The 27,090-nt window shown below is 39.2% G+C and overlaps 1 protein-coding gene across 5 annotated transcripts in view; it reads right to left on the reverse strand.

The window, feature by feature from the left end:
• LOC126284041 (bifunctional heparan sulfate N-deacetylase/N-sulfotransferase) overlaps positions 1-27,090 on the reverse strand; it is a 1,095,215-nt gene that overhangs the window by 45,992 nt on the left and 1,022,133 nt on the right. For all 5 annotated transcript variants that reach the window (XM_049982613.1, XM_049982616.1, XM_049982612.1 and 2 more), the window contains 4 exons: positions 23,229-23,414; positions 19,270-19,398; positions 8,659-8,841; positions 6,115-6,335 (listed from right to left, as the gene is read on the reverse strand). In XM_049982613.1, coding sequence (XP_049838570.1) covers positions 6,115-6,335; positions 8,659-8,841; positions 19,270-19,398; positions 23,229-23,414 — 719 coding nt within the window. The remainder of the gene's footprint in view (positions 1-6,114; positions 6,336-8,658; positions 8,842-19,269; positions 19,399-23,228; positions 23,415-27,090) is intronic.

The following is a 27,090-nucleotide window of genomic DNA, read 5'->3' on the forward strand; positions in this document are numbered from 1 at the left end:
TGGCAGCTGCTGCGAATTGGTGTGTCAGATGATCTCCTGAGAGTCGTGTATGTGTGATACCTGTACCAGAGGTAGAGTCCACACAGGATACTATTGCCGATGTGGAGTGACCAATTTTCGACCAGTGCAATGGGTTTGTTCAGAGGGGGAGGCCTACACTGCCTGCCAACTTTCGGCTGGTTGGGAATGACAGAATCGAGGCACCAATCCAATGTTTTTACAGAAACTATTCGGTAAAAAAATTTAATTTATGTGGAAATAAGACACTGCACAAAATTTGAAAATGCCTGCAATGAAAAATAGGGGCCACTACGATTTTGCATTTGGTGCTTATTACATAATATGTTACTGCTTATGAAATGTAGCTACCATATTGAATTTTTCTTTAGACTTTGGTGGAGCTCTCCATCAGTCACTCAAGGAAATGGATCTGATGTAGAACACTCATTTTTGATAACGCCTTACTAGCCATAAAGCCAGAGTGAAATATCCACAACATTTACTTCATAAATGGTTTAAGATATCAAAATGAGATTTTGGCAAATGATAGTACGAAAAGAAAGGAATATTTTCCCCGTACAGTTATTATGCAAAACTTTGTGATCTGCCATGTTATTCCACTAACTACAGACTTTTCTAATGAGATAATTTAATGTTTAAGGGCTATCGATAGCTGGTGAAACAAGAAATGCTACGGGTTTTGGAACACAAATAAAGACACTTCACGTTCCATTTGTATCGAGGATGTGTTTTTTGTAAGATACGGACTTCACTTTTCCTCAGTCCCTCACTTAATAAAGCACTTTTTCAGAATTCTCTCACAATCGTGTCTGCGAAACATGTTAGCGTGGTAAGAATGCATAAATGCTGATGTGTTTTGGCAAAAGAAGCAAATTGTAACATGGTAAGAAGAGAAATATGTAGCTTTTACTCAAAACTCACCACTCGTGATGCTTCTCCAAAAGTTACAAATGGTTAACAAGCCAGGTAGAAAGCAATCATTGCATTTTGAGCAGAATTCTTTCTAGGTACTAACCAAAGTGGAGGTGACAGATCTTTTTGAATGGTCATCACACAAGGGTCTCAGTTAACATTTACAAAAAATGTTAGTGCAGGCTGCAGTTTAGAACGGCACTTCCCCCCTGGCACTTGGCACTTGGCACTTCCCCTACAGTGTCTGCCCACGGCACACTACCACTCTCCCGGTGTGTTCCCTGCTGTCTGTGCAACTACCGGCCGTAGTATTCTGCGCAGACTCCGCTTCGAGTACTATCCTCTCCTGTGCATCCTGTCTCCTCTGCAGGTAGTACAGGATCTGTCATTACTTGTCCACTTCACTGCAAATGGTGTGTCAGTGGTAGATCCCAGCATCCTGTACAGGGTGAATGGAGACCAGGGAGGACTTGGGGTGTTGTACTGGTCCCCCTAACCAAATAGTTTGATATGCTGTCTTTCACTGAAACCAAAACTGAGCCATTGGAACTCACTTCACCCGTTGGGTGAAATCTGTTTTGTTCAGTGTCAGGAGGAAGCAAGCACAAAGGAGTGGGGGCCCATTAATCATTAGCAGTTCAAACATATGGCAAATGATGGTACCCCTTAGCAAAAGGCAGGAAGAAGCAGGAAGGACACCAGAAGCACTCAGAGTGTATGCCTGGGGGCCTCATTTAACATGTTGAAGAAAGGGAACTGGGTGTACCCAACTGCAGATTGTAGCGCATGTTGGAACAAATGATGCCTGGCATCTGAGATCTGAGCTCATAGTTTGGTCATTCCAGTGACTGGCATAGTTGGTCAAGAAGACAAGCCTTGCACTTGCAGTTTCAATGAAGCTCACAATTTGCAGTATGGTCCCCAGAACTGATCGTGGCCCTTTGCTCTGTGTCAAGTAGAAGGACTGAAGCAGAGACTATGAAGGTTCAGTGACAAGCTAGGATGTGACTTCCTGGACTTGCACCATAGGATTGAGAACTGTAGGGTCCTACTAAATTGGTCAGGTGTACACTACAGATCAGAGGCTGCTACCCAGTGTGGAGTGCACACAAGAGTTTTTTTACATTAGGTGACTCTCCATCTGATCCAGATAATGAAAACTGTATTAAACCCAGAAGTATCAGCTTAAGATCTAAAGAAATGCCTCCCACAGGTGAGAGCATTAAAATTCTAATGGTATGGTGGTCAAGCATTCGCAACAGAGTGCCAGAGTTTGAAGCACTCACGAAAAGCAGTGGAGCTCACATAATACTAGGAACAGAGAGTGGGATGAAATCTGAAATTGGTTACAGTGAGAGTTTTGGGGAAAATTTAAGTGTATATCAAAAGGATAGACAAATCGGAAATGTAATTGGTGCATTTGTTGCAGTAGACAAAAAACTCAAAACCCACCGGGATAGAAATTGAAGCTGCATGTGAGATTGTTTGGGCAAGACTCAGTATCAGGTGTGGATCCTTCTATCAGCACCAGACTCATCTCCTGATGTAACGAAAAACTTTAGAGAAAACATCAGTTCATGTGTACACAAGTTCCCCAAACATACTGTAATCATCAGCAGAGACTTCAATCATCCAACAATTAACTGGGAAAATTACAGTTTTCTTAGTGATGGACATGATAAGACATCATGTGAAACATTACTAAATGCCTTCTTTGAAAACTACATAGAACAGATAGTTAGGAATCCCACTCATGATGTAAATATATTGAATGTAATGACAACAATTACACCTGACCTCCTTGAGGAGATCCACATCAAAATTGGTTTCAGTGATCATGATGTGGTTGTGGCAACAACAGTTCCAAAGTACAAAGGACACTTAAAACAAGCAGACAGATACATATGTTCAGCAAACTAGATGAAAGTCAGTAGTGACATATCTCTGCGAGGAACTTGAAATTTTCAACACAGGGCAGGAACATGTAGAGGAACTATGGCCAAAGTTTAAAAGAATAGTTGACCATGCACTAGATAGATATGCACTCAATAGAACAGTTTATAATGGGAAGGAACCTCCATGGTATATAGTCACTTAAAAGAAACTTTAAAGAAACAAAGATTACTGCATAACAGATGTAAAAGAAAGCATAGGGCTATAGACAGAGATATGCTAAATTAAATGTGTTTGGCTGTCAAGAGAGCAATGTGAGGTGCTTTCAATGACTAACATAGCAGAATATTATCATATGAGATTTCATAAAACCCAAAGAAATTCTGGTGATATGTAAAGGCTCTTAGAAGTACCAAAGTTAGTGTCCAGCCTGTAGTGAATGAGACAAGAACTGAAACTGAGGGTAGCAAAGAAAAAGCTGAGATGCTCAACTCTGTTTCTCTATTTCCTTATGTTCCTTTACAAAGGAAAACCCAGGAGAATTGCCCCAATTTAATCCTTGTACTGCTGAAAAGACAATGAAATATGTATTAGTGTCAGTGGTGTTGAGAAACAGCTAAATCATTAAAAGTGAACAAAGCTCCAGTGTCATGGAATCCCTATCAGATTCTATGCCGAATTTGTAGCTGATTTTGCTCCTCTTCCAACTACAATCTATCATAGATACCCACGACTGAACTTATGTGTTCATTCCATTTCATATCCCTACAAAGTGTTACACCCAGGTGTTCATATGAGTTGGCTGATGTCAACAGTGGCTTATTGATATTATGGTCATAAAATACTACTTTTTTTTCATTTTGTGAAGTGCACAATCCTACATTTCTCAACATTTCAAGCAAGTTGCCAATCTTTGCACCACTTTGAAATATTATCATAATCGACTGACTTTTCTCTTCGCTGATGACAGCAATATTATAGTCACTGAGAGAACAAGAGAACTCCTTACCGAGAAAGCAAATGAAACTCTCAAGGAAGTTTACGATTGGTCAATAAGCAACAAATTGACATTAAACATAAAGAAAACTAATGCCATGAACTTCAGTTTGAAGAGGAAAAATGACAATGTTAAATTAAATGTAGATGGCACCTCTATAGACTGTGTAACAAATGCAAAATTTCTAGGAATGAATATTGACTCTCAGCTAAAGTGGTGCGAACACACAAAGGTACTTGCAAACAGAATGTCATCAGCATGTTATGCCCTTAGAATTCTATCATCTGTGTGTAACATGCAGTGTCTTTTAGTTACATATTATTCATATGTACACTCAATTCTTAGCTATGGCATTCTTTTTTGGGGAACAAATCCACAAAATATGAACACAATTTTCAAACTCCAGAAAAGAGCCATAAGAGTAATAACCAGAAATAGTAGTCGAGCTCATTGTAAAGATCTGTTCAAAACACTGGGAATTTTAACTGCTCCATGTGAACACATTTACCAGTCAGTTGTACACATCAAAAGTAACATTGACAATTACTGCACAAACAGCTCTGTCCATGACCATGCAACAAGAGATAGACTCAACTTACATTTACCAAGAAAAAATAAACATAAAACTCAAAACAGCATTTTATACCAAGGAATAAAACTGTACAATAAATTACCAAAAGAGATTAAAGAAATTTCAAAAATACACTTATTTAAGAAGGCAGCTAAAAAGTACCAGTTATGCAATACATTTTATACATTGAAGGATTACTTAGATAAAGCAGAGTAGGGGTTTGATAAAAAAATGTTATACAAACAAATAATAATAATAATGATGATTATAAAACATCCAATATTCCACATAACACCTTCACTTTATTATTTTTCTTCTTTTTTCCTTTCTAGAGACACTCTCCCCTCAAGCTATGCCTAGCACAATACTAACACCTCTTCCTCTTTCTGAGCTCAACATCTCACTCATTATGAAGGGATGCTGACTCAGTTTTTCAGGATAGCAAATGGGAACTTGCAGTACAGAAAATGGCCCAAGGATCACCTGTGTGTGTGTGTGTGTGTGGGGGGGGGGGGGGGGGGTGTATGTAGTGAGTGAAGTGTTATGAAACAATGTGTGTATAGTGTGTGCAGTGACTGATAGTGAAATATGAGTTAATAGTGTGGCATTACATTATTTAATGAGTTATTTGTAAATAAATTATTGTATACCAGGAGTAAAATCTAATGATTGTCTCTAACTAGAAGTCTGTAAATATATGTGTATACGAATTAGCTTATTGTAAATTGATCTAAGCTTGTAAATACTTTGACATGTCCTATATCCTTGTAAAAAGAGATCTACGGATGAATAAAACTACTACTACTACTACTACTACATTTGAGAAAATGATAATGCTGATGGATCTTTCAATGGGGACAGTTTTCTAAGCATGTAGAACATTTCAGGCACAATCCATGACAAGAAAAAGGCTTTCCAGAACGACTGATCCTCTACCTGAAATGCTGCTGCAGATGTTGCTGGTATGTGTCCCAACCTTCCTTTGCTTTTTGGAACGGTGGGAAAGCTGGGGGGTCAATGGGTGAGTAGGCGGGAGTAGCTGGAGGGCCATTGCTCCTAGCGAATTTGTAAAGAATTGACAAAACAAGTCTAACTGCTCCTACTGTTGTTGTAGCAATTGAACCAATGCCAGATCCATTTCACTCGTGAAAGACATGCACAGAATGAACAACTTCTTCACCAAAACTGCTGTATTTACACTCTTTATTGACAACCACTACATACACAAAAATTATGTCGGTTGACAACTGCACACCAAATAATAACAAGGGTAGAGAAACACTGACACAAATATTAACAGGCAAAGTACAGATTCCTATCACTGATAACTGAATGCACACTGACGTGGAGCTGGTCTGAGTCAAGAACATTTGTGTATGGCAAAGAAGATACAAGTTGATGGGGCCCCACTGGTAGCAGCCCTATGTGGCAGTATTTGTTGTCCAGGGCAGTGGCATGCTTGCTTCACTGGGCCACCACTAGCACCAGGTACAAATACTGTGGTGGTGGACTGTGTGGGTGTGACACCAAAGAAGAAGCTTATTGGCCAGTAGGAGGAGCATGGGGAACGGGAATTCAGTAAGGAAAGTGGGAACGAAGAAATCATAACTTAACATAATTTTGTCTATATTGGCTTTGTTCTGCAATAATGGTATCTTCTCTTAAACATTATTAATCATTGTATTTTGATAAATTTATATACAATAGCAAGTCAAAGTACCAGTCAAGGCCACGATAGTAGTTCTTCCCATTGAAGAACTGGATTTCCTCAAAGGTGTCCGGGCTGGGAAAGTTACTGCTGATGTCTGGATGCATAGAGAGAAACATGTAGAGGGCAGTTGTCCCAGTTTTCTGTGGTCCTATCACCAGGAAACGAGGCAGCTGTTCACAGGTTTTATTCCGAGACCAGATCCGTTGATGACGTATATCATTGCAAGGATTCTACGAAATATAAAAACATTTAATTAGGTTTTGTCATTGAAACATTTCTTACTATGGTAAGTGATGTCAATGGCTTCAACAGATTACAACACTAAATTATGTTAAATGGAGCCAGAAGTTGCAGACTATATTAACACAAAATACACAAGATAATAAGGACCTACTATTTCATAAGACAGTAAGTGGCAGCAGTATGAAATACACACATTTTGGCTTTTCTATCTAAATGTCCTATACTACTAAGGTAACTAAAGGACAATGCACATCCACAAATTTCATAAAACAGAGAGCTGCAAATTATTTACCTTTCACCGGTACTTAGAAAAAAGCTTGTCTCCAAAGTTTCTACTCTCTTCTCAGAGACATTAAAGTACAAAGCTCCTTCTCACATGACATTCTTTACCATTTACTGCAAATGAAACTCTTTCAAACATCCACCCCTGTTAGCTGCTATAGAGATAAATTCTAGATCCAAAAGCTTAATACTGTTTTCAGTATTTGTTACGGCACTATTAGCTGCTATTTTGGCCAATATAGTAGCTATTTATTTCAATTAGGTTAATTTCTCATTTTAATTTCACTGTCTGATTTACAGAAATAACAGTTCAACAGCTTGATGTATCTAATATGATGCATTTAAAAAAGATGATAGGTAAACAAGTTTATACTCTTCCCTATCTCTTTTATTCCATGAACATCATGTATCACAGATGAAATTCTTAGAACATTCCATTATGACAAATTACACTACTAGCCATTAAAACCCTACTGGCCATTAAAATTGCTACACCAAGAAGAAATGCAGATGATAAATGGGTATCCATTGGGCAAATATATTACACTAGAACCGACATGTGATTACATTTTCACGCAATTTGGGTGCGTAGATCCTGAGAAATCAATACCCAGAACAACTACCTCTGGCTGTAATAATGACCTTGATATGCCTGGGCATTGAGTCAAACAGAGCTTGGATGGCGTGTACAGGTACAGCTGCCCATGCAGCTTCAACATGATACCACAGTTCATCAAGAATAGTGACTGGCGTATTGTGACAAGCCAGTTGCTCGGCCACCATTGACCAGACATTTTCAGTTGGTGAGAGATCTGGAGAATGTGCTGGCCAGGGCAGCAGTCGAAAATTTTCTGTATCCAGAAAGGCCCGTACAGGACCTGCAACATGCAGTTGTGCATTATCCTGCTGAAATGTAGGGTTTCACAGGGATCGAATGAAAGGTAGAGCCACTGGTTGTAACACATCTGAAATGTTATGTCCACTGTTCAAAGTGCCGTCAATGCGAACAAGAGATGACCGAGATGTGCAACCAATGGCACCCCATACCATCATGCCGGTTGATACGCCAGTATGGCGAAGATGAATACATGCTTCCAATGTGCATTCACCGCAATGTTGCCAACCACAGATGCAACCATCATGATGCTGTAAATAGAACCTGGATTCATACCAAAAAATGACATTTTACCATTCGTGCACCCAGGTTCGTTGTTGAGTACACCATCGCAGGCACTCCTGTCTGTTATGCAGTGCCAAGGGTAACCGCAGCCATGGTCTCCGAGCTGATAGTCCATTCTGCTGCAAACGTCATCAAACTGTTCGTGCAGATGGTTGTTGTCTTACAAATGTTCCCATCTGCTGACTCTGGCATCGAGACGTGGCTGCATGATCCATTACAGCCACGCAGATAAGATGTCTGTCATCTCGACTGCTAGTGATATATTCCATATTCTGCTAACAGTCATTGGATCTTGACCAACGCACTTTATCAAAGTTGGAAATGTGATGGTACGCATTTCTCCTCCTTACATGAGGCATCACAACAACATTTCACCAGGCAACGCCGGTCAAGTGCTGTTTGTGTATGAGAAATCGGTTGGAAACTTTCCTCAGGTCAGCACGTTGTAGGTGTCGCCATTGGCGCCAACCTTGTGTACACCAATAGTGTAAATATTATTTAGTGTGTTGTGGGAAAATTTGTTTTCTTACAGAACTAAAGACAAGATATGTCACCCAGCACATAACAGGCAAAGCAGTTTTAAATGAGCTGATAAAGGTACAATTTCAAGTGCTTCAAAAGCTCTGTTTTGTATGTTTTATTCATAACTGGTCATCTTAGTTGTAATTACTTACATTGCTGAATATATATTAAAGTGTACAATAAATATGGAAATAGTGGAAATAGATGGTCATAACCATTTACAAAACAGAATAGAGAGGATTATGAGCCTTGTGACTGACGGTAAAGAAAACTGATATCAGAACATACTTCTCTATGGAGAAACTAGGTCATACTGGCATACATACCCCCCAGACGGGATCCACTTCTTGTGGATAGAGCTGAAAGTATCGTTCACCAAGCTGCAAGGGAGGTGCAGTTTTCAACCTGAGATTTGTCCAGCACTGCAGGAACTTTATCACAGACTCAAATGTGTATTGTGCCAGGCGGTCATTCCCGTAATTTGACATGTGTGTCATAAATATGTTAATCTGGAACAAGGATATCGTTAATAAAAATTATTTTACAGAGATAGCATACGGTCAGTAGTTATCACACTGTGAAATCAACATGTTAACACAGAATACAAATTTTAATGATTACATTTCATAAGTTCATGAAAGCCTCTCCAAAGCATACTATTTGTGTTGATGGTCACAGCATCAGGTTAATATTTCATTTCTTCTTTTACTGCTTACAATCACTTTCCTTATTATTTATGTCAGTACTCATTTTATGCCAATAGATAAAAGCACCCTTCCTCAAAATTGATTAGCGGTAACATAAAATACCTTATGTGATAAATTACTCATTTCTGTACACTTTTTTAAAATCAGAATCTAAAACAATCAAATGAAAAATATTTATAAGAGAAGGAAAAATGACTAAGCATTTCTGGAAATTAATGACACATTTGTAATGGAAGAATTTAACTATCCACATACTATTTCTAGGAAAACAATACAATATCTGTACACAGCAAAATGCGCTATCTGCAACCAGTGCCACGGCAACTGTAGTGCACTATAGGCCATAGATTACAGGGTGCATGGCGGCTGCAAAGGTGTGTACAGGTGAACAGACATGCAAATGTTGAGCAATAGACCACCAAGATGAACTGAGGGGTAACAACAGTGTCTCCGGAAGAGCCGTTCGGAGAGTGTTACCACATATGGGCCTCCGTAGCAGGCACTCGATTCATGCACTTGTGCCGACTGCTGTTCGTCAGCAACAGAGGTTGGAAGGTGCATTTAAATATCACAACTTATCCTCCACTGAGTGGCAAAAGATGGCCTTTTAAAATTAATCACATTTTATGCAACATCATGCAGATGGCCATTGGCATGAAATGTCTGAAAGCAAACATCCTGCAACCAGGAGGCAGTGTTATGGTCTGGGGAATGTTTTTGTGTAATTCCCCAGGTAGTTTCATCATTCTGGAAGGCACAATGGATCAACACAAGTACATCTCTGTTCTCGGAAACTGTGTCCACCCCCACAGGCAGTTTGTTATTCCTCAGCACGATGGCATTTACCAGCAGGGCAGTGCAACGTGTCATACAGCTTGCAGTGTACGTGTGTAGTTCAAAGAGCACCAGGATAAGTTTACTGTGCACCCCTTGCTGTTAAACTCCCTGGGCTGCAACCCAATTGAGAATCAGTGGGACCACCTAAATCAGACAGTCTGCATTGTAGATTCTCATCTGAGAAACATCCCTTCCCTTGCACAACTCACAGTAATCTGTGCTCTAAAGGTGGTTATTCAGGCTTTTGGCAGTTGCTCACATTAATGTGCCTGGACAGTGTAATGTGGGTTATGTAATTTTTTAAGGACAATAAAGAGTGATTCCAAATTGCTGCACTATTATGTGTAAAAACTGTAGTGAAGGTGGTGCCACATCTAGTATTTCTGATAAATGAAGGCAGAGAAAAGCAGTCGGTAATTAAAACTAAACCAAAAGATGGAAATTGTAGAGGCGGTATGTGAAAACGTTCTCCAAAGCCCTGTTTTCAAGACTTGAGAACGAAAAATGCAAAAAGAAATAGTAGTATAGTGCCCATCTACCAATCCACAAACTATGGGCTCAAAACTATGTCAGCCCAACATTTTTCTCTTACGCATCAATTATCGCTTCCTACAAATTTGGTTTTGTTAATGGGATTGGATTTATGGGCAATGGATTTATGCCTTGTGTGATATGTCTCTAGTAATACATTGAATTTACCGGGTTGCACATTTTTATTTATAGACTGATTTCTTACATTACTATTTATTGACACCTACAGGACAAATTATTGGTTTGGGAAAATAAACGTCAAGGAATATAAATCTGAAAGTGGGTATCTTACTAGCATGTATAACATGGATAATCAATGACCTGCATTACTATTACTGTGTCAAAATAGAAAGTATATGTTTAGTTCTTGAAAATCAGCTACTGTGAAATTGTTTTACCAATTTTTTTTATGTTTTTACATAAAAATATTTTCCAGATTTCTCCAGTATAAGAGAAGGTTATTAGGTTCACAATGACTCACTGACAAAATATTAATGCGGGGAAGAAAAAGATATATTCAAAGCTTATAAGCTACTAATTTCGACCACAAACATCTCAGCAGTAAAATCTGAAATGGCTTCAGAGAATACGGAAAAAGCTTTATCTGGTTGCTTCCATTATTCACAGAACACCAAGATAACTGAAATAAAGGACTATTCTTGGTGTTCATCCAATAAGTACCATGCTTCACACCAGACTATCCAGTAAATTCTATTAAATGAGTAGCCACATATGAATGTCATTCTCTTAAGCCATCTACCAAATAATGAACTACGCCATTCACTTAAGCCATGTGCTACATAATGAACTATGTCATTCACTTAAGCCATGCATCAGATTATGAACTAGAAGTGCTGTTTTGGTGTCATTTGGCAGACAGATGCCTTTCTCTAACGAACAGGTGACTGCATATCACATCATGACACTATCTAGTTGTACATACACCCCACACGCAGTTTGGAAGAAATCATGGTGGCACTGTGATGATTGGCCACTCTCTCTAACACAGGCTCCATAAGAGCTCCCTCCAATGAAATGTGCCAGAATCTGGCAAGTTAGCTATCCCTGGGTCAGTCTGAGTCAGTTGTGATGTAGTATGTGGAGTGTGCCACCAGTCTGGCTTATGTGCATTCTGCTTCTTGCAGGTGTGGACTGGATATCGTTTTGCAGTATGGATTGTAGTTAGCTCTATGTATCTCTTGTTGTAAATAAGTAAGGGGAAAATTCCTGTCAGCATGTGTGCAACTCGTTCTTATGAAAGTGCTAATATTAATAATATTGTAAAGAACTAATTTAATTTTAAATGTTTCTGTGGACATCCTCCTCAGTGGGGTACAAAAAGAGTTCATGAAGTCAGTCTCACATACTACTGTATCAACCTTATGTTGGGACAGTTAAGTATTGTTTAAAAAATAAGACAATGAACACCTTGAAATCAGTGGTTTTTAAAAAAGTAATGGGAAATCTGTGATTCGTAGCAATGTAACACAAAATCAGTGCTGTATAGTGGAATGTCACGAAAAATAGCATTTTTGCCTCTTCTCTGCGAAAAATGTCCTAAATCTGAGGATGTCAGCAACAGATGGTAGCTATTTAATGTTGAAAATAGATATCAACTTCTTCAACAGGGCTAATTGTGGTATATAATCTAGTTTAGGATAATAGTTCATTTCCTGCATTAAGAAGTGAGCTTGTGTGTAACTCGTTCTTACAAAAGTGCTAATATTAATAATACACTACTGGAAATTGAAATAAGAACACCGTGAATTCATTATCCCAGGAAGGGGAAACTTTATTGACACATTCCTGGGGTCAGATACATCACATGATCACACTGGCAGAACCACAGGCACATAGACACAGGCAACAGAGCATGCACAATGTCGGCACTAGTACAGTGTATATCCACCTTTCGCAGCAATGCAGGCTGCTATTCTCCCATGGAGACGATCATAGAGATGCTGGATGTAGTCCTGTGGAACGGCTTGAGATGCCATTTCCACCTGGTGCCTGAGTTGGACCAGCGTTCGTGCTGGACGTACAGACCGCGTGAGATGATGCTTCATCCAGTCCCAAACATGCTCAAAGGGGGACAGATCCGGAGATCTTGCTGGCCAGGGTAGTTGATTTACACCTTCTAGAGCACGTTGGGTGGCACGGGATACATGCGGACGTGCATTGTCCTGTTGGAACAGCAAGTTCCCTTGCCGGTCTAGGAATGGTAGAACGATGGGTTCGATGACGGTTTGGATGTACCGTGCACTATTCAGTGTCCCCTCGACGATCACCAGAGGTGTACGGCCAGTGTAGGAGATCGCTCCCCACACCATGATGCCGGGTGTTGGCCCTGTGTGCCTCGGTCGTATGCAGTCCTGATTGTGGCGCTCACCTGCACGACGCCAAACACGCATACGACCATCATTGGCACCAAGGCAGAAGTGACTCTCATCGCTGAAGACTACATGTCTCCATTCGTCCCTCCATTCAAGCCTGTCGCGACACCACTGGAGGCGGGCTGCACGATGTTGGGGCGTGAGTGGAAGACGGCCTAACGGTGTGCCCAGCTTCATGGAGACGGTTGCGAATGGTCCTCGCCGATACCCCAGGAGCAACGGTGTCCCTAATTTGCTGGGAAGTGGCGGTGCGGTCCCCTACGGCACTGCGTAGGATCCTACGGTCTTGGCGTGCATCCGTGCATCGCTGCGGTCCGGTCCCAGGTCGACGGGCACATGCACCTTCCGCCGACCACTGGCGACAACATCGATGTATTGTGGAGACCTCACGCCCCACGTGTTGAGCAATTCGGTGGTATGTCCACCCGGCCTCCCGCATGCCCACTATACGCCCTCGCTCAAAGTCCGTCAACTGCACATACGGTTCATGTCCACGCTGTCGCAGCATGCTACCAGTGTTAAAGACTGCGGTGGAGCTCCGTATGCCACGGCAACTGGCTGGCACTGACGGTGGCGGTGCACAAATGCTGCACAGCTAGAGCCATTCGACGGCCAACACCGTGGTTCCTGGTGTGTCCGCTGTGCCGTGCGTGTGATCATTGCTTGTACAGCCCTCTCGCAGTGCCCGGAGCAAGTATGGTGGGTCTGACACCGGTGTCAATGTGTTCTTTTTTCCATTTCCAGGAGTGTATTATGAAGAACTAATCTAATTTTAGATGTTTCTGTGGGAATCCTCCTCGGCGGAGGAGCCTCTGCTTCCTGGCAATTAACAATAGTAGCAGTATTGAATATGTAAATATATTACATAATTTAAATTTCCATTCGGCGAAACATTTCAACATTTGTCATATGGGCAAAAGCACCACAAACTCTTATACATGTCACTGTGTACTCAGCACAAAATGCATAGTGACTTATGAAAATATTATTTGACATCTCCATAATTTTAAGGATATTGTTTCCAAAAGATGTTGCAAGAGTTTCTGCATTCAGAGACAAATCTGTGGCATTGTTTATCAAGTCAAAATTTGTTTTGCTGGACAATTTTTGTTCACGTAGTTGATTCACACAGATGTTCATAGTTTTCAGCAGTGCAGCAAAATAGACATTTTCTCCAAAATTCCCATGAAATCGTGAATGGGAGAAAGTTCTGCCTCTATTCAAATACAGTATTCATTCAGCCTAAACTCAGTGACAAGCATGTGTGTTGATGTAATTCACGATTTTGAAAATGTCAAAGCCTGCACTGACTGCTAATGGTTGGGCATGGGAATCTAAAACCACACAGTCAAAACACGATTTTGAAACATGTGCAGAGTGGAAAAAACGAGACAACAAAATTAAGCAGTCTAGTTTGCCAATAAAGTGGCAGTTTTCAATTAGCAGCATTTTTGAAGCTGGGCCAAAAAAACGAAATGCAACTGTGGGTATGTGGATCACAGGACTGTGGAAACATTTTTGCGGGACAAAATTCCACTCCAAAAACTAGAAAACCAAGATTTTAAGCAGTGGATGAATGAATACATTTAAGACAAACAGTTTTTTGTTAACAGTAAAAAGATACTTCACTTAAAACTTCTGGGCTGGTAGTCCATGGTCAATGTGTAAAACTCTCCCCTGACATTTCATACATTGAGCACTTTGCTCTAGGCAGAGAATCAGGAGCAAAGATGAACAACAATCGCCCAATGGCAAGGTTTTTCTTCCGTTCATTAGTAAAGTCACAGATCGCATTGGGAAAGTGTTAAGCAAGTATGGGATGGAAACTATTTTCAGACCCACCAGGAAAATAAAGGAATATTTAAGATCAACAAAAGATGCACGACACCCTTTGGCTACACTGGGGGTATATAAAATTCCTTGTAGTTGTGGACAGGTTTATGTTGGTACCACAAAGACAAGTGTGAACACCTGCCTGGATCACATGGCTAAATCAGCCATAGCAGAACATGTTTACCAGGAAGGTAACAACGAAATAAAATTCAGCAAGATGAGCATCAGATCTAAACCCTGGCATTATTATGTGCGCATGTATAGCGAGGCTATTGAGATTGATAAACACTGTAATAATTTTAACAGGAAAGATGAAGGTGTTAAACTGGATAAAATTTGGATGACAGCATTGCACTGGAAGCATGACAATCAATTACTTTCAATCGAGAATGTTGGCATTACCAGAGACAGTCTCATAACCGACACCATGTGATGGACAGTGGTGCCCTCTGAACTGCCTATATAATCAGTGATTCGTCTAGTTCTCTTTGAAGTTTGCCACTTTACCTTGGTGGATGTCTCTTGCAGTCAGAGACGAAATGTCAGGGGAGAGTTTTACACATCGACCATGGCCTGTCAGCCCAGAAGTTTTAAGGAAGACAATACCACTCGTGAAAGTCTACATTGTATGAGCAAAAATAAAATGTTAAAGCTTATATTTAACAGAGTAATATATTTTACTCTACCACAAAATTTAACTATTTAAAAAATCAGATACCTGCTGTAACAATTGTTTCTGTTTAGGTGCTGGTAACATTCCACATGCAAAAACAGTGAGGGAAAATATCTTGTCTTCAACGCAACAACTATGAAAAAATGGTAGGGAGCAGCTAGCAGAAAAAGATAAGACCATTGATGAAGAAAACAATTTGTTTTCACCATGTTGTTTAAACTTTTTGTTACAAGTATACAGTTACTCAAGACAGCAAACCGACGCAGTGTGCTCGTGCAATTTTGGGGCTCTTCAGAAATACAATATGCAGTACAATAATGTGAAAGCCTGCTGAATGATGGTGCTACTATGAAAAAATGTGTTGATTCCTTGGAAACAATTAGAGGTGATCATTTAAACCAAGATCAATGTAGAGCACATACACTGAATACAGTTCCAAACTTTTTTTTAAACGAACTTAGTAAGTTGATCACTACGAAACGTTCGTACGTGTAGTTTGTCAAGGAAAAGAATGTTGGTGCAAGACTTTCTCCTCTTCCAGTTTTAAGACACTCATAGACCTCCACAGTCACTTACATAGCACAGTTTTTTGAAGAAGTGATTGAATTCTTTCAGGGTGAGACATTTGGAAGCTACCTAACACAGGCATCGAGTATGTCAATTTGCCATCAGATAATGAAGTGACTTGGATTTTTGTAGTGGCCACGTTGATTAAAGAACATACCAGTGACTTAATATGACAGTCTTCTTAGAGAGTTTGAAATATCCAATTTCATATGAACTTTATTCAAAGTTATAAGAGCTTGAAGAATGTTTCAGTATTGTGGGGAAAGGAAATACCAAATAAGATTTTGATACTGTACAGAAATTTCTGGTTGAAAATTATAAGTTAGTTAGGAATAAAAGAGACAACTCACTGAAAGGCAGAAGCGCTGCATTGTTGATAGACACAAAAACGAGGTGTACGGAGCTTTGCTACCTTTCAGAATGCACTTCTTTTTCTAGGTGTAGGAAAAATGTGGACAAAAATACACTCACTCACATGAAAACATCTGGCTCCCTAATTTGTGCTCAGTTGACTTTACTGGCTCACAGTGAGTGTACTGAGGTAAGGTGGGGGTGTGGTGTGAGATGGAGAGAGGCGGGAGGCAGAAGGGGGTTGGTTGTCATACCAATGTAAAATGCTGTGCAGTGGTTGCAGCAGAGCTAGTATACAACATGGCTGCAATCACAGATGGCCCAGCCTCTGATGGAGTGGGATAAGCCTATGACAGGACTGGAGTATTTGGTGCTGAGTGGCTGGTTTGGTCAGGTCTTGCATCTGGGTTTTCCACAGGTGTATGATCACTGTGGTAGAGGATTGTGGGTGGGAGTGGCGGAGGGATGAACTGGGATGTTGTGGAAGTTGGGTGGCCAGCAGAACACTACCCTGGGAGGAGTTGGAAATATCCTGGATAGGATCTTGGTCATTTCAGAGCATGATGATAGACAATCAAAGCCCTGACAAATGATGTGGTTCAGTCGTCCCAGTCCATGGTGGTATTTGGTGACACTTCTTTGTTGTGTCTAGGATAGATGTTAATCTCCTGCATCCACACCTCAGTTCACATCAAATACAGCCCCAGTACCCCACATCAGTAAGTTGTGTACTGTTATCTCATACCCTAATCATGGGCCCAGCCATCTGCCACCTACTCACTCTACCTGCACCGCTCACTAGCCCATAGATGGCTCCCCACTCTCCCATGAGCTGCTAGGCACTTGCCCCCAACCCCATGCCTCCCACCTCATTCCTTCCATCACCCCACTGCATCCCAGACCCCAACCTCACCCCAGTGCACTCACTGTGGGCCACTAAAAAGCTAGCAGTCAACTGAGCCCAACATAGGCAACCACGTGTGTGTGTGTGTGTGTGTGTGTGTGTGTGTGTGTGTGTGTGTGTGTGTGTGTGTGTAAGGGGGGGGAGTCCATATTATTACTATGGTTAGAAAAAAGAAGTGCATACCAAACGTTATCCAAACGTTATCCAAAAGAAGTGCATACCAAATGTTATCCAAGCTCCGTACCTTTTGTTTGTGTGCTTATCTACAATGCAGTGCTTCTACCTTTCAGCAAGTCATTTTCTTTATTCCTAAATAAGATTTTGAAAATGATAAAGAGGCATATGCTTTGTTGAAAAGTTCAGCATGGATTGAAGTGCACTGGGCTGCATCTTCATGTAACGGTGCCAACTCTCATGGCCCGGAATCCAAACAAATCAGTCTTCAAAGCCATAGATTCATGTTTTGCCCAAAGGCAATAAGCTTGAATGCATTAATGCAGATGTAGCAAGTGACACCTCAATAGTGCAGATGCTCTGAAGGGGTATATATCTCTTCAGAACTTTGCTGAAAAGCAAATGTCCATGTACTCAGGAAATGTTGACATAGTCAAATGTCTGCAGGTGACAAGAACTGATAATCAGCCATTTGCAACTTTTGCACTGTAGATTATTTAGATTCCATGATACAAAGTAGACAATAAAAGCATATTTTCTAACAACAATGAAGTGTTAAAACCTTGCTATCACTATCTCTTGGAAGATAAATAAGGAATCATGTGAATGCCAACATTTGAAAAGCTGTTTTCAGTGTTTGGCCAAAAACTTACTGGCTTTAAAGTGTTATTTTTTATTTAATTATCAAGTATAACAAATATTTTTCTTCCCTTTTTCTTCTTCTCAAGTTAGCATAATATGAATAAACATGATGTTTATGGTGTAATAAATATAATGTACATAATAGATATAGTTTCATTTTTAGCACTGGAAAATGGTTAAATAACTTGAATATAAATAATCAAAAAAAGAAAGCAGACAGCTGTAATAACACCAAAAAATAACAGCAAAATCTGCAAATCATAACAACAAAACTGGGCATAAAATAAAATGACTTTTTTCTGTCCCGGCCCATAAAGAATCCAACTTGTCTGATAGTTAAATGAATCTGCACCCACACATCTGAGTCCTTTCTGCCCTAATATTAAATCCTTAAAGTCCATCTAGAGGTTGGATCACAGTATTATTATGTTCAAGGTGGCAGTATTTTTTGAGAAAACTAGTAAGAATGAAGGACATTAATGTTTGGGTGTATTTTGAAACTGTTATCAAAACAAAACTAAAAAAATTGAAGAGATATTTGAAGGATGTTCTGGCTAGAGTAAACACTGTTTACCCTGTATAATTTTTATAACATGCTTTTGTATACTGAAAATATTACTGCTGTAAATTGAGATGTCCCAAGAAATGATTCCATAACCCATTAGTAATTGAAAATATATGGAGTAAGTGTATTGAGAATGTACAGTCGTGTATATTTGAAGTGTAGCTGAACTAAGTTTCTCCTTGATGTGGGTTATGGTTGTGGTTTATCTGCAGTCCCAAAAAGTAAACATCATCCAACAGACTGTGGCATTCTGCAAAGTATTTACTGGCTCTTGTCAGAATCTAATAATAACTGTATTGGATCCTCTATTGATGTTCTCTAATATTTCCTTACATGCCTTTCTTTCTTTCTTTCTTTCTTTCTTTCTTTAAGTGTGTTCTGAATGTTACAGATCACTGTCCAACTTAAGAAGAAGTGAGGGCAGTGACATTAACATATGATATTAGAAAGAGTCAAAATATCATACTCTTAAGTAAATCACTATCAGTCCATCACTTATTTGCAAAAAGAAAAACTGTAGAATAGAATTGCACATTCTCAAGAACAGATGGCACAGCAACTCAGTAGCCAAAGTTTCTTTGTGTGACTGAAGAAAAACATGTTTGCATGCTCTACCTTCTTGAGAGAGAAGCAAGTGGATTAGAAACTGAAGATAGTATTATGGAATGTTAAGAGTGAATATATTATGATCTGAAGATCACAAGGGAGAAATTGAGTATTAAATAATGTTACTAAAGTAAACTGCATTACATAAACTCACAGGGTTGTAGACGATAGTTTGGAAAAGTTCTCCGCCTTGAATAATCTCGTCTAGTTTTGTAGGGCCCCCAGGATAATCTCGCATCATAATAGTATGGGTGAAGAGGCCGCATGTCTGACGTGGCAATACCTGTTGAAGAAAGACTTAAATAAGTAATACCTAATCATCATATCCAAACTTAAGCTTCTTTTATTTTGTGTGTTTTTTATGGCACACTTACAGTGAATAATCTAAAAACCTGAAAAACTAAAAGAATTAGTCAATTGTACTTCATATTGGTTCATCAGATTATACTTCATATAATTTATCATGCTTGGACAGTCTTTTTCACACAGAGAAAATGAGTAATGTGAGAATTAGGAAGAAAAAAGTTACTGAATGTTGAAAATAAATATGATTGCATAAGTGGATAAGCAATGAAATCAAAATTTTATTAAGGGGATTGTACATAATAAAGCTTTGTGAGGGAGTGATTATTTTGTAGAATATTATCTTTACTGAAATTAGAGTGAAGTGTGTTTTGTTTCACAGAATAGCTATGTCTACACATCGCAAAATGTTTGATTGTCATCATTATGTAATGATGTCTGTGCACATGTGTGAATCAAATGAGGAGGTGAGTAATCATTTATATAACACTGACATGATCAATGTGAGCTTTCATGACTGAAACTACCATTTACTTCTTTGGAAACATCTCTATATTTGGGGCTTTGACTTTGGGCACAATTTTCTTGCTAATGTGTTGTTTCCTACTGATGGAGACATTTTCAGAGACTGTAAAGATAGATGTGTAAATTCTCTGGCTTTAAAATGTTTGAGAAACTGATTACAATAAATCCCCAAATTAACAAACTTGCTTTTAAGGAAGTTCTGCTTTTAGTGAATATTGCTACTGGTCCCAGCAAAAATCCCATAAGAACAATGTTATTTCGCCCTGCTTTAATGAATATTGCTTTAAGAAAAAGTACACTTTTAAGGAATATAAACGAAATGTTTCACAATTTTAAATAAGTTTTTATGTAATTCCTAACATATTCTAGTGAATTTATGCTTTCTTTCTACTTTACACATCACAATGTTTGTAGTGTTGCACAGTAAATGGTTATCAATTTATCCGTTTGACATGTACCTGGATCCTTATCAATAACCTGACTTCTCTTGTAATGGTATTGACAGATGTGTCGAAAGTTTCAGAAATCTATTTCTGAGTGACTTTGGTCATGTGATCTGATTTCAAAGTCACTGAGGCTATGATACACGTATACTATAGTTGTTTCATTAGTAAAGTGTCAAAGTTATAAATTTTACTTTTATGGAGTTGTGGCCTGCTAACAATTCAGAAAAAGCTGATGATGACAATCTTAACATGAATATTTTGAACAACATGGAGAGGGAATCTGATTTAGTGCAGAAGCTAATGATTACTGTGGATCCCAAAGAGAACATTCATATGTTTATGTTCAGTGATGTGGAAAATATTCTTCTGAAGTTGTTTCACGGACTGAGCAGTGGAAGAATCAATATAAGGGGAAACATACTGCAACAGAAGGTCCATGAAATCGCTTTAAAGATCAACACTGAAAGTTTCTGTGCATCAAATAACTGTTTGAATCATTTTTTTTTTTTAAATCCATAGTTTCAAAGTGTATGTGGAGAAAGTGAGGGCCTGGTCACAGAAAGTGTGAAAAATGTTACACTGCCATGACTGATGCAGGGTTATGAGACCTGGCACATTCTGAATGCTGATGAAACTGGCTCCTTTTATAATTTACTTCCTGCAAAATCATTGTGTTAAGGCAAAAAATTCCATGGAGGTAAAAAAAAGTGTAGAAAGCATGACAAAAAGCTATTGTGTGTAAATTGTGATGGAAGAGAAAAGATGCCACCACTATTAACTCCCAGATGTTTTGAAAACATAAAAATGCTACCAGTAGTTTGCACTTATTGTACAACAGCAGTCTCCACAGATGTCAGAAATCTTTACAACTTTTTTTGGGCGCTTAGATGCCGAGATCAGTGCATCGTGAAGGAAAGTTGTATTTATTATTGACCGATGCTCTGTAGGCCTAGACATGATAGAAATAGTTTCTGAGGAATGTAAATATTGTGATCTTTCCTCTACACTACAAAAGTCACCTACAGGCTCTGGACTTGGGCATAATACAGTGTGTTAAAGCCAAATACAGAGTAGCAGTTGTCCAGAAGTCAGTTTCATCCTTTGAGAGAATTCCAGTGAAGAGACAGCACTGTACAAGGTACACATATGTTTGTTGCTCTCTTGAATTCTGTACCACAACAGACCATGTTAAATTGTTTCACAAAGGCTGGCTGTAGTACACCAGTTGCTGTTGAAGACATTATTCCAGAAGAACAACACAGTAGAAAAACTAATTTTATGAAAATGCAACATTCTAGGACATTGTGTGTTGTGATGATGACATACTTACTTCAATAGTCAAGGCTAATGCAAGTAAAATGCTTATCACAAATTACAGGTAGGAACTGGCAGTGACAATGAAGAAGAAGAAGACGACATTGCATCAAGTTTTGTTGCTACTGTGCAAAGAATTGATACTGTCAGGAATCTTTTTTCCTTTTTTAGTGTAGATGAGTCAACTCTTAACTTGTATCAACCATCTGGAGCAACTGCTTCTTTCTTTACAATATATTGGAAGAACAAAATAAACACGACTTATTCATTTTTAAAAACATTAAGGCTGTGTTCTGTGAAAAGGGTAATAATTATATTTTTGCTTCCTGTAAATTTGTAGCAAAGGGAGTAGCTATTTTTGTAATTAAACAGGACTTATATCACCAGAGCCAACAGCCTTGCTACAGAGGTAACACCGGTTCCCATCAGATCACTGAAGTCAAGCCCTGGAAGGCTGGGCTAGCACTTGGATGGGTGACATCTGGTCTGCCGAGCAAGTGGGGTGCACTCATCCCTTGTAAGATAAACTGAGGAGCTATTTGATTGAGGAGTAGTGGCTCCGGTCTCGTAAACTGACATACAGCTGGGAGAGTGGTGTGCTGACCACGTGCCCCTCCATATCCACATCTAGTGACGCCTGTGGGCTGAGGATAACAGCGGCCAGTCAGTGCCGTTGGGCCTTCCAAGGCCTGTTTGGATGGAGAGTTGTATATCACCTAAACATGCTTGATTTATGATTCTGAATCACTCCTTCCACCTACTATGGCAAAACCCTCATTTTAGGAAAATCACTATTTAACGAAAAAATATTTGGACCCCAGAGATTGATTAAAACGGGTTTTACTATACTTCCAATGCTTTACTAAGATATAGCGAAGCAGCTGAATAGCTCCCTCATACACACATGGTAGCCACCACATTTGAAATCATTCGAATGTTACTTCAAAGACCACTGCTTTGAGCTGAAGTGGCACCTTGAGCTTTTTCAGTGGATGAATTACTGCCATTTGCTTTATTTAACCACAGAACACATTACTTGTATAACATTACTCTTTCATCTTCAAAGTTCCATTAACGTTTCAAATTTTTATCACCATTTTGCAAAGTCTGTTTCTACCAGCAAATTATCCTCTCTGTACATTCAATTTCTACCAATAAAGTGTTCATAGTTTTGCTTCATGAAGCACAAAACTTCATAAAATGTAAACACATATTTCCATAAACAATGAGAATATCTAAAACACATGGAGACAAAATCTTAGGCAGAAAATTATGCCTCAGATCGGAGAGTACAATTCAAATGCCGTGAGCAATCACAAAGTGATATATAAAAAAGAAAAAAAGAACAACAACTCAGTTAAAGATACGTAAGTATAACACAACTGATTCCTCGATGTTAATATTTTTAGAGGTGGTAAAAACTAGTGAATCCTTTTTATCTTCACTGAAATTGTTTCTGTGTACAAAAGGAAACAAACTTTATTGATCCAAAGATATTTATTCACAAACACAATTAGTTTCCCACCATTATATTTCGGTGAATAAATCCACGTCTCAGTCTCGCTGGTCGCAGATGCGGGTATTCCTCTGTTGAAGTTACCCGAACATTCCACACTTTCTTCCAGGCCTCGTACAATATCTCATGAACAGGATACACACCAGAGTGGTGAGGTGCTATAGAATAACCAGAGTCCACTGGGATACCATGTTCCTATAAAAAAAAGTGTAAAAGATAACAGAGACATTTCATAAAAGACAACTGGGGAAATTATATAAATGTAAACCATTAATAAATTGTGGCACAACAGAACTGCTAGCCAGTACTTACCTCCGGCAGGTATATGTAGTACTGCTGACAGATATAACAAAGTGAAAGTGACAGTACTAGCCTAGCTTATGGAACTGTTAGGTCCCACTTCAAGAAGCAGAGTGGGAAGGCTACAAAGGAATGCCCCACGATGAGAGAGTCCCACCTGCAGTGAGACAATGGGAGACAAAGGTGAAGGGGAGGTGTCAGAGGGAGACCTGCACTTCTATTTGAACCTCCGAAACCTAACCCTCCTTCACTTAAAAGGGGAACTAACAGTTCTGATAACTATGTAGTGTTGACACTACAGCTTTTAGATGTGCCTGTCAACACCACTATAAATTTATATAATAGATCTGCGTGAAATCAAATTAAGTGTTGGATGTCTTTACTGGCCATCTGATTCTGCTGTGACAGTTTTAGAATCATTCAAAGAAAGTATCTGCTCAGTAGCTCATAAATATCCAGGTTGTGCAGCACTGGTTATAAGTGATGTTAATCTACTGAGTATAGAAAGGGATCTCTAAAAATTCAATCTGGGAGGTACAGACAGGTAATCTTGTGAAATACTCTTCAACATGTTTTCTAAAAACTGTCTCGAGCAGTTAGTTCAACACTCCACACACAATGGAAATACTTTTCCCCTTGTAGCTAGACACAGGCCTGGTTTTATCAACAAAATCAGTATGTTGTTGTTGTGGTCTTCAGTCCTGAGACTGGCTTGATGCTGCTCTCCATGCTACTCTATCTTGTGCAAGCTTCTTCATCTCCCAGCACCTACTGCAACCTACATCCTTCTGAATCTGCTTATTGTAGTCATATCTTGGTCTCCCTCTACGATTTTTACCCTCCTGCCCTGTAATACTAAATTGGTGATTCCTTGATGCCTCAGAACATGTCCTACCAACCGATCCCTTCTTCTAGTCAAGTTGTGCCACAAACTCCTTTTCTCCTCAATCCTATTCAATACCTCCTCATTAGTTATATGATCTACCCATCTAATCTTCAGCATTCTTCTGTAGCACCACATTTTGAAAGCTTCTATTCTCTTCTTGTCTAAACTATTTATCGTCCATGTTTCACTTCCATAGATGGCCACAATCCATACAAATACTTTCATAAATGACTTCCTGACCCTTAAATTAATACTCGATGTTAACAAATTTCTCTTCTTCAGATATGTTTTCCTTGCCATTGCCAGTTTACATTTTATATCCTCTCTACTTCGACCATCATCAGTTATTTTGCTCCCCAAATAGCAAAACTCCTTTACTACTTTAAGTGTCTTATTTCCTAATCTAATTCCCTCAGCATCACTCAACTTAATTTGACTACAGTCCATTATTCTCGTTTTGCTTTTGTTGATGTTCATCTTATACTCTCCTTTCAAGACACTGTCCATTCTGTTCAACTGCTCTTTTACGTCCTTTGCTTTTGTTTCCTTTACTGCTTGCTCATTACACAGATTGAATAGCACTGGGGAGATGCTACAACCCTGTCTCACTCCCTTCACAACCACTGCTTCCCTTTCATGTCCCTCGACTCTTATAACTGCCATCTGCTTTCTGTACAAATTGTAAATAGCCTTTTGCTTCCTTGTATTTTACCCCTGCCACCTTCAGAATTTGGAAGAGAGTATTCCAGTCAACATCGTCAAAAGCTTTCTCTAAGTCTACAAATTCTAGAAACGTAGGTTTGCCTTTCCTTAATCTATCTTCTAAGATAAGTCGTAGGGTTAGTATTGCCTCATGTGTTCCAATATTTCTACGGAATCCAAACTGATCTTCCCTGAGGTCGGCTTCTACCAGTTTTTCCATTCATCTGTAAAGAATTTGAGTTAGTATTTTGCAGCTGTGACTTACTAAACTGATAGTTCGGTAATTTTCACATCTGTCAACACCTGCTTTCTTTGGGATTGTAATTATTATATTCTTCTTGAAGTCTGAGGGAATTTCGCCAGCCTCGTACATCTTGCTCACCAGATGGTAGAGTTTCCTCAGGACTGGCTCTCCCCAGGCTGTCAGTAGTTCCAATGGAATGTTGTCTACTCCTGGAGCCTTGTTTCGACTCAGGTCTTTCAGTGCTCTGTCAAACTCTTCATGCAGTATCAAATCTCCCATTTCATCTTCATCTACATCCTCTTCCATTTCTATAATATTGTCCTCAAGAACATCGCCCCTGTATAGACCCTCTATATACTCCTTCCACCTTTCTGCTTTCCCTACGTTGCTTAGAACTGGGTTTCTATCTGAGCTCTTGATATTCATGCAAGTGGTTTTCTTTTCTCCAAACGTCTCTTTAATTTTCCTGTAGGCAGTATCTATCTTACACCTCCTGAGATAAGCCTCTACATCCTTACAGTTGTCCTCTAGCCATCCCTGCTTAGCCATTTTGCACTTCCTGTCGATCTCATTTTAGAGACGTTTGTACTCCTTCTTGCCTGCTTCATTTACTGCATTTTTGTATTTTCTCCTTTCATCAATTAAATGAAGTATCTCTTCTGTTACCCAAGGATTTCTACTAGCCCTTGTCTTTTTACCAACTTTATCCTCTGCTGCCTTCACTAATTCATCCCTCAAAGCTACCCATTCTTCTTCTACTGTATTTTTTCCCCCATTCCTGCCAATTGTTCCCTTATGCTCTCCCTGGAACTCTGTACAACCTCTGGTTCTTTCAGTTTATCTCCTTAAATTCCCACCTTTTTGCAGTTTCTTCAGTTTTAATCTACAGTTCATAACCAATAGAGTGTGGTCAGAGTCCACATCTGCCCCTGGAAATGTCTTACAATTTAAAACCTGGTTCCTAAATTTCTGTCTTACCATTATATAATCTATCTGAAACCTTGTAGTATCTCCAGGGTTCTTCCACGTATAAAATTAGTATAGTGACATGAATTAGTGATCACAATTCATCATTATAGCAATGATGGGTAACAAAGTTAATAAATGCATTGAGAAGGTAGGAGAGTACTTTTTTCTAGAAAGAGTTGTTAGCATCTCATTTTGGCCACACACGGACATCATTTAGTTCCAGTATGATGGACATAGAGGAACTGTGGGTAAAGCTTAAACGGATGGAGAATAATACTTTTGCAAAATATGTGCTGAGTAAGTGGAATAAGGATGCAAAACTCTCACTGTGGTTTAATAATTAAATTCAGAAAATGCTGAGAAAGAAAAGACTATTGCATGCTTGTTTCAAAAAAGAATGCACAAATGATGGCATGCAAAAATTATTAGAGATTCGTGTGTCCTTAAAAATATCAATGCACAAGGCATACAACAATTACCACTGTCGTACCTTAGCAAAAGATCTCAGCGAGGACCTGAAAAAATTCTGGTCCTGCATTAAATCACTAAGCAATTTGAAGGTTTCTACCTAGCCACTTGCTGAGTAGCCTGGTGTGACAATAGAAGACAACAAAATGGAAACCAAAGTTTTAAATTTATCATTTACAAAATCATTCACACAGGAAGATCATACAGACATATAATCATTTGAACATTGAAGAGACTCTTGCATGGAACATAGGCAACCAACTAAAAAATTGAAAATAAATGTGTCAACAAGTCCAGATGTA

The sequence above is a fragment of the Schistocerca gregaria genome, chromosome 8 (assembly GCF_023897955.1).
Source record: "Schistocerca gregaria isolate iqSchGreg1 chromosome 8, iqSchGreg1.2, whole genome shotgun sequence".
Taxonomy (NCBI): Eukaryota; Metazoa; Arthropoda; class Insecta; order Orthoptera; family Acrididae; genus Schistocerca; species Schistocerca gregaria.